Consider the following 16,529-nt stretch of genomic DNA (forward strand, 5'->3'; position numbering starts at 1 on the left):
TAAAGCATATCAATTCAACATAAAGTATTAATCTCTTTTATTTAGGCCATTATTGATTTATTAATATTAATTCAGCAAAACTACGTGGAGTTTGCAGTTCAGTATGGATGTCACATTTTGCCATGAAAGTTGCAACAGGGTAGGAACTCTCTGTGAGTAAATGAGGTCAGTCCTTGAATGCAGCCCTGACTGACACAATTCACCACGGGAGAAAAGGATACTTTGTATCCTCTGTCCTTAACCATGTTTCACAGAAAACAGCTTTGATCTGCAAGGGGTGCAGCTGCTTCCAGATGTAAATGCGTCTGGGTCCTACCAAAATACTCAGTTGTAGCATGTGTTAGTTCAAAGGAAGAGGGCTATGAACATGGCTATATCCCTTCTGAGCTGATAGACAGAAAACTCTGCCCCACGCTGGGTTGGGTGGCCTCCCGGGACACGGCGAGGTGATGGCTCATCTCTGCACAGCACATTGCAGACAGGCTCTGACAGGCCCCAGGCAGTGCACGTACAGCCAGAGCCACGCGCAGGGAGTGTTCATAAGGCACAGTCAAATGAAAGCTCAGTTTTTGTTCTCCCACTAAGGCTATATCAAGACCATATTATATTTTTAATGATAAACCTTGTTGGGTTTTTTTCTCCTGCAGCTATGTCCCAAAAGGGGGAGGGAGGGCAGTCACATGTTCTTTATTGTCTTAGCCTTGTAGCAGCTAGGGGAATTTTTTTTAATTGTAAAAAATAAGGTATCATTTTATTTTTAAATGGAGTCCAATAAAGGCAGCTTTCAGCCTCAAGGTGGCAAGTTTCAGAAGTAACCACCCTCTAATGTGTATAGTTCCTTGGCTTGTCTAGTGTTTTCACCTGCCATAATGCAAATCCCTTAGGAGACAGAAAGTTGTAAACACAGCTGTGAGATGCTCCTGCTGGTAGGGAGTGGCAGGAAGGAAAGCGTTAAATGCCGGGGGTAAACAGCGCCCGATTTGTTACCTAGTCAGCAGGGCAGAGAGGATCCTACAGATAAACCCAGCTTCTCCCCAGCTCAACTGGTTATTGCTCAGTGGCAGCTCTTACTCATCTGAATCTAGGTGGAGCTCCTTCTCTCCCTCCCTCCCTCCCTGCCTGCCGTGTCTCTCCTGATTAAAAAGCTTTTCTCAAACATCTGCACATGCGCTTGTAGGTACGGGCACTCGCTTTCCAGGAGCTTTGCAGAAGCACCCCTTGCTTCGCGTGGCAGAGACGGCCACCCTTGTCCCACCGGACTCCCCCTGCCCTAGAAGATGGTGAAGTACGGCCTCGACTACACGCGGTGCAGATGGATCCTACCCCTGCTCTTGGGCATAGGCGTCATCTTTGGTATCATTGCGCTGGCAGGCAGGGGCTGGCTGGAGTCGCAGACCTTGCCCTACGTGCACCAAGCGTCGTTATGGGAGAGCTGCAGCAGGCCTGAGCAGGGTGGGGAATGGAACTGCGAGTCCCTCATGGGTTACGGTAAGCACCTGCAAGGATGGTGGGGAGCAGCCTCTGAAGCAGTGAAGTTTATATATGAAGTTATGGGCAGTAGGGACTGTCACTGAAATACATCAAAGCTTTTGACTAGCAGGATCAAGAAGAAAATGCCCTCACCTCTGTGCAGAAAGAAACCTGGTTGCTTTAGATGGTGGCTTGCATAGTACAAAAAGCCACATGTGGTAATGTACCAGTGTAGAAAATATTACAGCATTTAAGGTTTTCCTTCTCTCTTAGAAGAAGCTAGTAGCCTCATCTCACTAATCACTGTTTTTCAAAACTTAACAGCTACTGCTGATCAAATGTCCAAACAGCAAGTTGTGTGGGTAAGCCTGGCATTAGTATGATAAGCCAGTCCTGAGTGCCAGCAAGAAATGGGGAGGTAAAAATGTAAGGTGGTAGGAAGATATTCCCAGGGAGTGTCAGGCTGCAGAATCCTGCCCTGAGACTGCTCCGGTAGGTGGGTCGTGTGAAAGCGTCTCCTTGTGATTATGAAAGAAAGCTTTAAAAGATGAAAGGATTTCTTGTTTGTACTGTGTTTTGGTTAAGTATGCTATTAGACATTTTGACCCAGGTGCAACCTTCATCTTGAAAAGATGGAAGCCACTAAGTCTGGGAGAATAGGCCAAGAGAAGATTGCTCTATATGTGCCCTGTTTCTTTTTTTTTTCCCTTTCTTTTTCTATATATCTGTTATGGGCCATGGTGTGAAAAAAGCTATTGTGAGTGATGGGCTGTTAGCCTGAGCCAAGAGGAAAGTTCAAGTGTTTTTACAATTTATGCTAATTCAAATTAAAGGGAAGAACGTTTTCTCTAAGGCTCAGAATCTCAGCTGCTCTTGTTGAAAATGACTGTAAAAACACAGAAGCAATCATCTCAGGGATCATTTATTACAGCTTTTTGGAATTGTTCCTGAAAGTTTATCATATACGGTCAAACTGTACCTTTTATGCACAAAATGCAGCTGTAATGAGTTAATTGTAGCAGGCCTCTGTGAGTGTAGGGCTCCAGGACATGACCAGCTCCATTAAGCATCACACCCAGCCCTGCTCTCAGAGCTCCTGTGTCAGCTGTGTGGCTGGGCATAGCTCAAGCCAGCAAACCGGTCTCTGGTACATAGCACTGGAGAACAGGAGAGAGACCATGATGCTTAGCAAACGGCTTCTCAGTCCTGAGTTTCCATGAAAAGTGAGCCCTCCTCCTGATCTCCAGGTTAGGCCCCATCTCTATCATGAATGCCAGCTTTAACTGGAGAGAAAATACTAAGAAGTTTCATCTTTCTTCTCTTAATAACACAGGAGAAGTTTCACCTTGCTTCCAGGTTGCTTGCCATTTCACTTCCTTCCTTATCCTGCCTCACTCTTGCATGCTTAAATTCTGCAGTTGTATGCAGTTTCCCACTGGACAGCATCTACTGACGAAGCAGGGAGGTCATCCTCTATGTGAACTATCCTGCAGTGTCTGGGGTTACCATGAATCACATCCATGATAAGTCAGCACTGCTAACACAGAAATATTTGACTGAGTACACACATGCAGAATATTCTCCAGTGTGTACATTGGAGAGTCAGCTGATGCTTCTGAAAGCATTAGAAACGCTGTTCATGTGCTGCATGACTGCATTATGCTCTCAATGGGCATGCATCTATCATTTGACCTCTTCAAGCTTAATAAAGACCCAGAAAACCTAAGCAAATCCTCAGAATCCTCCTGGACAAAATTTCCAGGTGGAAAAGGAAGATATGTCTGGGACAATGAAGTCATTTAGTGAATGGGAGAATATGTAAAGCCTGTATGTAAAAAATGTGTGCATAGGCCAAGTGTCAGTGGACTATGTTTCCAGGCTTCTGCCTCTGCAAGATTATGCCATTACACTGTAGATCTTGGCCATTGCAGGGGTGGGTTACCCTTGACCCATAAGAGGGCTGTAGACCTGATGTTAAGGATGCAAACTCATGTCACTGTCCTGATCCTTTCCAGTCCCTTCCTTCAAGACACCTTCTCTCCAGAGGTGGGATGTGTTCAGATCCAATCCTGTCCTTCATTTTTCCTATCATTCTGTCCTCGCCCTGTTGGTGTGGGGTTGGGATTTTTCTTCTGGGGCTCCTGCCTTTCCTCATGCAGATTGCAGGTGCCTGATGCTGATGCTTGCTCCCAAAAGACTAGACCTTGAGACAGCATCTCACTTGTAGCATCCAGGTCTTGTTATGAGCCTGATTCTACCTACCTTAGTGCTGAAACATAGGGTTTTAATAATTCTGAGATTACATTTATCCATGGTGCTCCAGAAATGCCATCAAAAACAAGCTTTCAGCATCCTGTTCTGTGGGATGTTTAACTTTGTCTTGTGCCAAGCTAAATGGTGCTGGATAAACAAAGTGTAATCACATGCCTTTCTGAACACAGGGACAAAAGATGTGATGTAAATTGAAAGGACAGAAGTGTTTTACACCTTTCCTGAGAAAAACTCTCTCTTTCCCCTCCTCTGTTCCACAGTCCCCTTCTTTTTTCCTCTGGGCTTTACTCTCAGCTTCCCTTCCTAATCTGCCACAGGCTGGGTAGGTTCTGAAATTCAGTCTTCCTGTAGGGATGATTTCACTGACATACGTGATACGCACGTGTACCCCAGCAGCTGCCAGCAAATACTCTCAACATGATTTGGACAGTGTAGCTATCTTAATCCACTACAGATATCTTCATCTTATCATAATTAGATATAATTGTAACGTTCTTGCAAGTTGTTCAATATAATCTGCAAATTCAAATAAAATTGTCCATGTGCAATGTTTGTAATCCCCTTGAATCTCTGCTGCTTGTCCTAACATATGTGTATACACAGACAGAAGACAGAGACCCAACATTGTTGAGGTCAGTCAGAGTGGAAGGGAAGAAGGTTGAATGTTTCTTTGATTGCACCAGTGGAGTTTGGAGTCTCTGAATAGTTGCTTTAACTGTCAGAATTAAAACCTCACAGGGAAGACAAGAGGCCTGTACAATTTTTTTAACCTGGAAAGCCAGTAGAGTAACCCCACTGGTGCAGTTATCTTCTGTGAAAGCATCTGCACGCCCTTGGTGTTTTGCAAAGTATGAACTCTGTGGAAGGTGAGAATATGAAGATTTTATATGCTCTGTTATCTTCTCCAAGAGTTCAGATCTTCTACTTTAACCATATGACACTCATCTAGACTTTTATCAGAAGTCTTTTGCTTTTCAAGCATATTTAGCTCAAAGAAATAGAACTTCCTAGGAAAAAAAGAATCTAGTGCATTCGGACACTTACTAGAAATGCATGGAGTTTAGGATGAGGGGCTGAGAGATGCAAACTGTAGCTCTGCAATGTTCTGACACTTGGAACAAATAAGTCAAGCTTATAACATGTTTGAACCTTTACAAAGACAGAGACAAAGACTTTTTGGATAGATAGTGAGCACAACATGGAATGTATCTGTCTGGGACATGGCTCAGCTTGCAAAGAAAAGGCAGAGGTTAAATCCCTTCATGAAGCTGGCACAGTACTCCTTTGTTTTTCTTGATTTTTGGCTATATAACCTCTCTTGAACAAGGTGTGTCTCACAGACCTGAGACAATTTTTCAGTGTGTAATTTATTCCACTGAAGGCTTTGAAGATGTTTAAACGTGTGTGGGTTTGGTTGGGGGAAAATAACTGATTTTATTTTAATAGTCCCAATGTGATGCACAATAGAATGAAAAAGTCATGGCTACACTTGTCCCATCTTATGTTCCACTCAGCCCTGCAGCTCTTCCTCGTGCAGATGCTGCCATCAGAATAACTGCAAGCTTAAAGCTCTAAATTTAGGTTGAAGTGGTCAGATCATTTGCTAGGCACATACAGAGATCTTGGGGGAAAAAAAGCAGGAAAAGGCATTTCCACACAACAAGTGGAATCAAGATCGTCAGTTATTTTCACATCATAGTATTCAATTACAGCCTTTTCCTAGGATGTGTGGAGGGTTTAGTGGCTGTGGAGATTAGTGGAGGGACGAATGATTTTGCCACCTGGAAAGGACACCTTCTTGCATCTTGTCTTCCAGGAAAATAATGGGTAACTATGTTCTAGCTCATTCCAGTTTTATTTTGGTCCATGAATATTAATGCAATCCTACAAGATAGGATGGCTAATATAGTATGATTATCATGAACAAAAATTACTTTAAATATGGCATTAGACGAGTATGTCTGCAGGATAAGTGAAAGAAGGGAATGCTGCAAAAGGTAATATCTTGAGGAAAGAAGTATTCTGCTTTAGTCTCATAAGAACCCCACTGATGAGTAGATTTTCTTCCCTGTTTTGCCTATATCAGGCACTTGGGTCTGCGGAATCTTTTGCTATGATGAAGCACCATTTATTATTCTGGAGGAATAACAAAATGGAAATCACTTGCTAAAAATCCCCAGCTAATGATACAACAATGAGGCACACAGTGTGGTTGGGATCAGTCTCTAAGCAGCAAAGGACCTCTCTTGGTACTACACCTACCACGGGCCTTGCACTGCTGGCCCCACAGCTCTCCCTCTGGAAAACTAACTTCTCCAGCAGACCAGTGACTCATCACACCCGGGGCACAGGACAGACCAGACACCAAGTTTCACCATTGCCACACTGCCTACATAAAACTGTTTTGCCTTCCCCCAAGTTCCCATCACATCTGACAACCTAATCACAGCCATGGGGAAGCCCTCACTTGCCTCAAGATGAAGCAAGTGTCCTGAGCAGAGTGACACGGGGATATTTCCAACGGTATGGTCTGGGAGACAGTCCCTCTCAGCTGGGCCTGGGAGGAGAAGCAGGCTGTCCTGGTGACTCTTTGGCATCTGAGGGTGTCTGCACATAGGAACAGAAATGAAGCAAACAAGTACCTGTGCTTTTGAAACAGGGACCAGCTCAAGTCACGGGCCTTTTATTGCAGACTTTCCCTGAAGTCAAGGTTCTGTACCTAAAGGCCTTCAGAATTTGGTAAAATTCAAGTAGATTTGGAAAAGTGTCCTTGCAGCTGGGAAACAAAGGCTGGGAAGGTTTCTGACCAGTCCAAGGAAGCCTGTGGGAGAGCCCAGGATGGAGCCCAGCTCTATGCTCTGTGCATTGCCTGGATTACAAGGCAAACCTTGACTCCTTTGACACAGGGTGAACTGAAAACAAAAGCTTGTTTCTGTTCCTGCTGCATCATAGCATGAATACAGTTATGAAACAGCATGAAACAGTTATATTTATATATGGTGATTGTTGGTAGTTTTAATGACAGTGTATAGAGAAGCACATAATTTCCTAAGTCATCAGTCTCCTAAAAGTGTAACGTTACCTGGGACAAATCAGTGAGAAATGAGATTACAAGATTAGTTACTTAATAATGTAGAATATTCAATCAGTATTCAAAACTTAGAATGCTCAAAAATACAGGCTTAATTAAATGTAAATAGTAATGAAAGCACCACCACAACAGTATATTTAAGGAACTCTGATGCAAGAAAGAAAGAACAAATTAGATTTTTCCCCAGCTTGTAGGAGACACTCTTGTTACTAATGAGGTAAAAGAGAAGGGAATCAAGTCCAGAGCATTTAATTACCATGTCAATTTTCATTCCTCATCTGCAATTGCTAACATACTTTTCCTTGTAATTTTAGAGTTTGTCTTTTTATATGTTTAGTGGCAGATTCATTTAATCAGACTCTTTTCTAAATAATAGTTATGCTCTTCAGCAATTAACTCTACAGATAGCAATTGCAGATGGCATCCCACTGTTTATTACCCAACCTTCCTTTAATAATTACAGTTAAATTGGTTGGAAAAATAGCAATCATGTGGAGGGTTCTCATCTCCCCATCAGGAGATCTGAACTGCTGGTATTGAGGACTTTGTGAAGATACTCAACACTTTGCGTCATGAGGACCTTAAATCCTTGAGTGGATACCATTCATTCACACACATGCAGGAGACATCTCTGCTGAAAATGTGTGGAAACTTATGGCTAAACTCTCATTTCTCTTCACCTCATCTCTTCCTCTAGCTTATTGAGGTAATCTGATACAGCAGGGCTATAATAACCTCTCCATAGTATCAGCGGTGATAAGAGCTGCAAGATGGATTTTGAATTCCACTATAGAGTTAAACAGTCAGGTTACTTAAGCAGGAAAGGAGTTTCACAGGAAAAGAAACAAGACTCTCAAAATGCTGTTTTTTCACATTTCCTTATCACTTCTCACTGACAGCTTGTATTGTTCTGAGCAGCCTTGAACACATTGAGTCAGTGAGTATTTTAATGCCATGTTTCTTCTTTGTCAAGTACCATTACAAACCCTCTCATTGGTCAAAAATTCCTGGGAACTCAAGGTATTTTGCAGAGTAATGATGGTAGCCTATGTCCCAGGGGTTTCTGGCTTCCTTCTACTGGTACTAAATAACACTTCAGATCACACACAGTCCTGCTGAAGTACTAATCTGCAATTGAGTACATCTAATGTCACCTATTATGTTGAATATGTACACTGTGCCCAAATCAGGCCCCAAATGTAGGAAGTCTCTGTGCAGTTCATTAACAACCCCATCAGCCATAAGCAGCAAGTGCTGAAGACTTTCAGGATGCTTTGTAAAAGCTATTTCATTCACAAGAAGAGTAAATAGAGCTTATGATGTATTTTGTGAGCACAAAGTCCCATTTCGGCTTATAAGTCGGGGTTTTTCTTTTGCAAATGGTAAAATTTTGCTTCTAACAGAAAATTAAATCCAGATTCACAGCTGCTCTCTATCAAAGAAAAACTCCATAGTGCAAAAGATGACTTTCAGCAAGGTTTCAGAACAAAGTTTGCTCACAGCATGAAAACTGCCGATCAAGAGTGAGAACAGTACTTGGTGCATATGGAAATGATATGTAAATTCAGTGTTCTTCAGCCTCAAATGCCCCTGGGAATATAAAACTTAAAAAGAGCATTTTGGTTCCACTCTACTGTTTCGATTAAAAGTCCTAGTTCATAGCCTGTGTTATCATGGAAATTGATTCTGTTTAATTCACGTTAAATATTTTAACCCACCCATGGTTAGTTAGGGAGCAGGTACATCTTACTACTCTGATTAACTAAGGTTATGCATATATACTGATTAATCAATACCTCACCTGTTTTATTTACCTGACCCTCCCAACCCCCATATACACATCCAAGCATAAGTAATCCTGCTTTAATTTAAAATAAATAGGAAAAAATAGGAGGAAAAAATGTTATAGCTTTAAAATGTATAAGACTGAGCTTTAATCCTGAGATGTTCTCAATGTATGCAAACTGCTTCTGAAGATAATGTGAGATGGGGGTGCTCCCTGGCTCTCTCATCAGCAGACCTTTAATTTTGATGCACTGTGTGCACATTATTTTTAATAGCTAACTTACTCCCTTGGTGCTCCCTTTGATGATGGCTCTACGCCCTCTGCCACTTCTGCCTCCCTAGTGCTAAGTAAGCATCAGGGAGCAGCCCTCATTAATACCAGATTTGCAGAAGCCAGCTTCTAAATCAAGTTTGTACATGCCTGGGCTTATGATGAGATTAATTTGAACCACTCCCTCAAGATGTAACTGCTCCTCCCCTCAAATTCAAGTCAGAATAACTTATAAATTGAATTGCTTACCTCAGGAAGAGGTGAGGTTTGCAGAAGTACATAAAGCCTTGGATGCTGACTTTGCCTGTATATGTTTGTGAATGAAGTCAGTGGTGGTAAATTTATATGTTTTTGCTTTAAAGGATTTAAAGTCCACCAAGCCAAACTGAGCTATCACTTTAGCACTAAGCTATGGTCAAGACATTGCTTTCTACTGATAGATGGCCTATGCATAAAGGTTATTTTCCTTACTGTTGTAATTTAAAATCATTTTTATGGGGTAATTGTCCTAAATTCCTAATACTTTCTCATTTTTATGGCACCTGCTACTAATCACTGAGAAACTTCTGCAATGGCATTATCTTAGTGTGAACCTAAATAGGTCATTCTCTACTTCCATGGTTGTCTCTTAAGTAATGGCAAGCTAAAACTGGTTCCTGCTCACGTAAAAATGCCTTGCATGTTATGAGATAATACTCTGTTATTAAATGAGAAATCCATATTAACTGCCAATGAATTCTCAAGAAGTAATGCTAGGGGAGAAAGAACAGAGTTACCAAAAAAGGATGCCAAAGAGAAGGACCAAAAATTTTGTATTCCACTCCAAATGATATAAACTCACAAAAAAAATCCAAATAAAAACATCCAGTATTGACTCCCCACAGCAAAGATATTCAGAGAATGCAGTTGTTTTAAGAATGATCCAGGTGCAATAAAGATAGAAACTCGGAGAATAATACACATCCAATCATGTCTCTGATATTTTTTTCCTCATTTTATTCTGTTCATAAATTATCCGTGACTAACATGTGATTTTCTTCATTAGTATAGCCTTTCTTTGAAATGATTTTCAGTCAATAGCTTTCACTCTGCACATACAGTTTATTCATAAGAAGCTGCTTTTAGTAGTTTCTGATTTATCTTGTCTGTATACAACTACATGCACACTGGTATTTCAATGCCAGCTCATGTCATCAGCAAACACTCGCAGAGATTTCAATGTTCACTTGTTTCCAAAAAGAGCACAGAAATTTCCCATAGTTGGCATGACACAGAGTCGTGATTTCCAGAAGACAGGATTTTGCACTGTCCAGTGTTGCACAGATAACGTGGTGAATCCAGAGTCCTGTATGACAGTGGCTTGCATATACACCAACAGCTTGTAACCCTTCAGCTGATAAATTGAGATGTGTGTTAATGAGTTTGATGGGTCATCTTAAGATTCAAGCTAAGGAGAACACATGTTCTGCTGCAGAAATGCTCACTTTCACATGGAAACTTTCTGGAGGAGAACAAACCAAAATGAAATGGATAAAACCTGGCCAAAGCAGTTCCTTTTCAAAGTGAAGCATGTGATCCACAGAGTTCACCACACCTTAATGAAGAACGTCAGGTTGAGAAACCTAAGTGAGTTCAGCTTTGTTTCCAAAATAATGCTCTTTCCCTTTAATCAGAGAGATGTAAAACAGGTTGAGCTCTGCAAACTCAGCCTAGAAACATTCTCATTGCCTACAACACAGAGATGAATCACCACCACGGCAGATTTTAGTTCTTGTAAGAATTGCTTTGCAAGGCTGGAGCTAGAACTGCAGGGTTTGTGTTTCTTTCCCTTGGTGGTATGAAGAATAACAGAGCAAAGTATTAGTCTGTTACATTTGCTTCCCCCCTTCCCTGTTTCTTTTGAGTTAAAACTATCCTTCCTGAAATTCTTTCCACAATTCACTGCAGTGTCTGATGTGTTAAAACAATCAGTCAGCAAGAACCTGTAGATAATTGTTGGTGTCTGCAAGCTGGCAATAAACATTTGTTTTTCTTTCCAGTGCTAGTTGTGTATTTAGCTTCAAGCCAGGAGGAAAATTTGAGAAAGTATGTTAGTATTGATTAGATCAATTAGATCAAGAAGTACTTCTGAACTCTCTGGGGCTGCTTTCAGAAAATGTCACCCAAAGAGAAAGACTCAGTGATCAAGAAAAATGTGAGAACATCATTGTGAATGTTTTCCCGTGTTTTGAACCACATACACCAGAAACACAGAATTTGTATTTGTCATGGGGGAAGTAGATTCACATGCTGTTTTCAAGGCATGACAGCTGTTTTCTGAAGGCACCATTTGGAGCACAAAACACAGCAGGCTAAGGAATGACTAGATCTGGTGGTTCAAAATTTTGGCTCAATTGGCTGCTGAGCAAGGAAGTTTATTTCCTTATGTGTGAAGCACAGACAGTGTTTACACTTTTGCAAACTGGAAAACACGTGAGGGAGTAAAATCAGGAAGGCAGGAAACTGGAGGCATTCTTTGTCCTGGATCTCTAATGAAGTTCATCAGCTTTCCTATGGCTGCAGTCAGCAATAGGATATTCAGAACGTGTTTAGATGGTGCAATACAAGAGGTAGTCATGCTACCTCTAAACTGAGTTAGCTTTAATAGCAGAGTAATAAAGCTACATTATTATTGTACACTGTCTCAGCTCATAAACTGCAGTGAGCTCTGTATTGGCATGGGGGGGCTCTTTCTGGTCTCTAAATTAGCTCAGGGGTCTTCTCACACAGCAGGGAGTTTTAGAAGGAAGGCACTTATTTTCATTTTCCAGTAGTCACATATTACTGCATTAACTGTGAGTAGTCCAGACACTCAAATCATTGCTGATTGGTGTACAAACCACTGCAAACAGAAGCACTGTCCTTGCTCTGCTTGAGATGGGTGCGAAAATGTGGGTTCCTTTTGCCTGTTTGGGGTACCAAGGTCTTACTTTAAGACAAAATTGCTCAGAAAATTGCCAGCTAGATGGAGTTTTCAAGAGCAGACGGTGTGTGGCTTCCTACAAACCCTTTCGTAGTGTTCATTGGTGGTGTGTCAGCTGATAGAGGAGCTGAAAAAGGGAGAAATAGGACTGGCACACAAGTGTTACAGGATCCTGCTGGTATTCAAGGATTTTCTTGCATAAACATACATTTCTTTTCTAATAAGCACATTTTAACTCTTAAGCAGCCAAAACATCACTGCCATTTTGGGGGGCTGAGAAAACAGATCTCACAAATTGCTAAATGTTTTCACAGACTCCGCTTGATATCCTGTAACCTTCTGCTCCCTGTTTCTATTTTTGATTTGATGACAGGTGGACTAGATCCTTTCAGCTTTTAACTGCGCTCTCTCTAGAGTCAAGTGAACTTTGAGTTGGTGTTGTACCTGTGATGATTCTCTAGCCCGGATTTCACATTTTTAAGAAAAAGCTTTGCAGTTGGAACAATTTATTTATGCTTTTGCTTTATGTTAAAGCAAAAAAAAAAAAACACCCGCAACATTGGAAGATAAGAAAATATTTGGACCAGATTAGCCATTCGCTTGTCAGTGTTTTCTGACCAGTTTAATTCCTCTAATTCTGACATTTTTAAGGAATTGTAAGTCTTAGTTCTAGTGATAAAGGCACTAAGCTACTCTAGTGCTGCTGGCTTTCACAAGGAAAAATAAACTTCTCAGATATAGAAATAGTTGCAATTATTCCTACACAAAGCTTTTGCTACCTTTTACCCTAGAAAGGTAAGGTGTTTGCACACTGTTGTCTTAGACTACTGAAATTTGCTGCTTTTTGTAAAGGACAGATGAAGTCAGGGTACCGTTCCTCAAAAAAACCCTGTAGTGACTCTTCCACGCAATCCTATTGCCTTACTTGGAGCTGTGTTTTGGTTTTCTTTCAACGTTGAGTTCATTTTTTTTCTCTTTTGTAGAAGTAAGAGTCACAAAATTGGCTGTTAGGTGATTAAGAAATGCCTCCTAAAGATGTAAGCACTCTGCAACAAGCGTGTCTCTTCTTGCCATACAGCCAATGCCCGTCGGGTTGGGCGTGCACCCAATCTGCTTTCATACAGTCACAGCATTTGTAATACTACTTCAGGAAAAACACCTGGGTGAGCCCAGTGGAGGAGGGAGACAGTGGCATGGGCAAGGTGCCACCGCACACGGCTGCGGCCACCAGGCACCTCTCCCTGAGCCCCCAGCCCAGGTGATGCTCCCATGCCGGGGGGTGGTGCTCTGCCATCAGCAGCAGTTGGGAAGCAAGGCTGAGCTTTAGCAGACTGTCTGCTGCCCACAGCAGTGGGGGTGGCAGCAGGTCAGATGACACCCCTGGTGTCATGGTGCCTCAGCACTTCCCAGCTGGGCAGCTGCGCTCTGAGTCTGCTCTGGGAAAGGACACCCCTTTGCCCAGGAGTTTTGCACCCAACCACAACCAGCTGTGCACCTAACAAAAAACATCACCTCTAGATGTCCTTGTCATTTCACCCTTCTGTCAGAAGTTATAACTCTTGTATCCAAGAGCAATGAGGTCACCACTGCTGAGCAACTTCTCTCATGGCCAGGAGCATCTTTTTTTTAGAGGGATGGCAGAGAGGCTGGGAGCAGGAGCATCCTCAACAGGGTAAACTGGGCTGTGGCAGTACGAGAAATTCCTCTTTCTGGCTGTTTCCTTTAATACTCTGCTTGAGGTTCTGCCCTCCTGCCTGCACCTCCACATTGCACACTGTGCTTCCAAGCCTCCTGTAAACTTGCCCAGAGGAGAGTTTGGGCTAAAGTACTGGGCTAGAATATAAGATGTAGGCACATCTTTTCTATCCCTTTCAGTCTTCTCAGGCAGCTGTCTGTTTACAGGAAGAATAATACAGTTGAAAAGCCCTATAAGCAGACAGAGACTTTTTGGCATAAGGAAGAAAAAGGACATGACATAAAACTCAAAATACAGTGCAATAGCTAGAATGGAGCAGAGATCATAAAGCGGGGGGGGTGGGGGGGGTGGTGTAAAGCAAACAATAAAGGGAAATTGTTTTTGATGGGCTGATGGGAAGAAAAGTAGAGCTGGAGAATCCTGACCCATTTTCCTAGTCTAATAGAAGAGGTGGCGTGGGGCCTGGGGACAGAGAGGTTGAGCACCAAGGTGTCACTTACCAGAGGCAGGATGGTGGCTTTCATGCCTACCTGACAGTGGCCAGGGGGTACGTAGGACACTTTGCACTTTATTATTTGCATGCTTGAAGCAAACAAATTGGCAGGTTACCTCGAAAAATCTTAACTTAACTCGGTTCTGGTGGGAACTTTTACTGAACAACGTGCACTGCACTTCAGTTGAGTTGTAATTATCATCAGGGTTGTTTGGGCTGCGATAGTTTTTCAGCACTGCTGCTGTATATATTTGGTTAGAAGCTGACACCTTACAAACGCATTGTGTAGGTGAGGGGGTGAAGTCTGTAGATGCCCAGCAGACTTTTACTGCCTATTCCGTCTACATACACAATTCTAAAAGTGTCAAAGTGGGCTTTTTACATTCAGAAGAGGAGACATTTTGATCTCTTTGAGCAGTAGTTGCCCCTCAAGACTTAAAATACTGAATAAATGATGTTTTTTTCCCAGTTGTTATGCCAACACAATATGCTTTACTCTGGCATGTTATAACCTAAAGTTATGTAATTTGAAAATGAAACTCTTAATATCCTGAACAAGCTTTTCAAAATGAAATAGTTCTGACCTTGGATCAAAAGCAGAAGTCAAATTTCCCTACAAAACAGATTTTAAATCTTTAGTACCATTTAGGACACAGAGCTAAACAAAGGCTGAAAAAGCAGAAACCCCTGGATTTTGACATTTATGGACTATTGCCATGTCTTTAAATTTGCATGAGAGAATGGTAGTGCTTTTATAAACACATTTTTTAAAGGAATAATTTAATTAGTTTCAGGGACAGCCTAATTCTCCTTGCCCATGCAAAATGCTGCTGGTTTTATGGCATCTACTGAGGCAGTGACATTTGTTATTGAAGGAGAGTGTCCATTCTTACATCTTTACATTCATTTTTATCTCAATTGTTAAATCTAAAGAAGAAGCTTGCATGCAAGCCCCATTGCATTCTGTACAAGAGGTCAAGACTGGCATTTTTATGCATTCTGCACTTAGTGAATGATTTCTTGTGGAACTAAAATGTTCATCTGTGAGAGGAGAAAAAGCTCCTGTGCTTTCCTTTTTGGGAGCTGACCTTCTTTTCACATTTGTTTAAAATTACCCTTTCATTATAAACCAGAGAAAAACACTACAAGGGATTTTTTTATTCCTTTCTAATATATCTTCCTTCTGATTTCAGCCTGGGGAAGAGCTGCTGCTGCTACATACCTGGTCGGCTTTATACTTCTAGTCATCTGTTTTGCTCTGGCCATCATAGCATTTGCCATTGACACACTTCGGTTCAACTTCATACGTGGGATTGGAGGCTTGCTTTTTGTCGCTGGTAAGGTAGTAGATAAAGTCAAGTTTAGCTTGTGCAGGTGTATCAATACTAGAACTGGTATTTCCCTCAGCTGATTTTACACCCAGATCTTTGCCTGTGTGCACTTGAACTCTCTGTGAAAAATATATAAAGTTAGTGGGTCGATTTTCAAATCCTCCAAAACGTGGGTGGGTTTAGCTACAGGTATTATCAAGGCAAACAATGTGATGGGTGTTAGTTTAAACTTTTTTTTTTTGTTTGTTTCTTCAGCTGTGTTCTCCATCATGGGCCTGGTCATTTATCCAGTAAAGTTCTCAACTGAAATTGAAATGACGGGAATCAATATGTTCAGCTGGGCCTACGGCTTTGGCTGGACCACCGCCATTATGGAAATATGCTTGGGATTCTTCTTCTGCTGCCTTCCTAACTATGAAGATCAGATCTTGGGTAATGTGAAGCCCACATATTTTTACTCTTCCCCATAAGCACCAGGAAAAATGCATTTGTATTCCAGAGATATCTGACAGACCAGGTACATTTTCCATAATATTGTCATTGGATGTTAGTAGAAAAGGCTGGAAACTTTTCAAATGTGTGTAGAAAAACAGTACTGGCATTCTGCAATAAAGTTATCTACTCTATTTTGGACCTTCATATCTAATGTGGTTTGGTTAGATAAAGTCTAAACATTAAAAAACCTTGTATTTCCTCATTCATTCCCATGAGTGGAGTATATGTGGATTCCATTGCATCTGAAATGCATTAATATTTCTAATTAAATTTAGGAAAGCTTTTTAAACTACCAATAAATGAAACAACAACAACAAATATATCATCTTCCTGAAGGAAAGCAGCTCACAAAAATCCCATTTTGTATGTATCATCTTTAACCTGAAGAGTTTGCACATTTTTCAAGAAGGCAAATACCTTTATCCACTGACTGCCAAAGTAGTAAATTAGTCAGACAGCACTTCATAGCTTTGCTTCCATTTTTCATACATTCACTTAAGCCATAGGACAGAGTAAGAAAAGGATGAGAGAAAGCCCCCTATCAAAGTCAGCATCTTGACTTTTACCCATCTATGTGGAATGTAACTATTTCTTTCTAAATATTTGTAAGAGTAAGCAAGGACCATCAGTAAACCCTTAAAAATCCTGGCATGCCATTGCTGGG

At 41.4% G+C, this 16,529-nt stretch overlaps 1 protein-coding gene across 1 annotated transcript; it reads left to right on the forward strand.

Moving 5' to 3' along the window:
- The first annotated feature begins 1,277 nt into the window (after nt 1-1,277).
- On the forward strand, nt 1,278-15,840 carry LOC141921793 (p53 apoptosis effector related to PMP-22-like). Its single transcript, XM_074820712.1, has 3 exons — nt 1,278-1,488; nt 15,233-15,376; nt 15,626-15,840. Exons 1-3 carry the CDS (start codon nt 1,278-1,280, stop codon nt 15,838-15,840), a joined length of 570 nt encoding a protein of 189 aa, XP_074676813.1.
- Nucleotides 15,841-16,529: the final 689 nt, after the last annotated feature.

This window comes from Strix aluco, chromosome 3, assembly GCF_031877795.1.
Source record: "Strix aluco isolate bStrAlu1 chromosome 3, bStrAlu1.hap1, whole genome shotgun sequence".
NCBI lineage: Eukaryota > Metazoa > Chordata > Aves > Strigiformes > Strigidae > Strix > Strix aluco.

What these genes read in the sequence shown, in the direction of transcription:
- LOC141921793 (XM_074820712.1), top strand. Translation starts at nt 1,278, where the DNA reads ATGGTGAAGTACGGCCTCGACTACACGCGGTGCAGATGGATCCTACCC. An exon ending in CGAGTCCCTCATGGGTTACG is followed by an intron (nt 1,489 to 15,232) that starts GTAAGCACCTGC and finishes TTCTGATTTCAG; the next exon opens with CCTGGGGAAGAGCTGCTGCT. An exon ending in AGGCTTGCTTTTTGTCGCTG is followed by an intron (nt 15,377 to 15,625) that starts GTAAGGTAGTAG and finishes TTGTTTCTTCAG; the next exon opens with CTGTGTTCTCCATCATGGGC.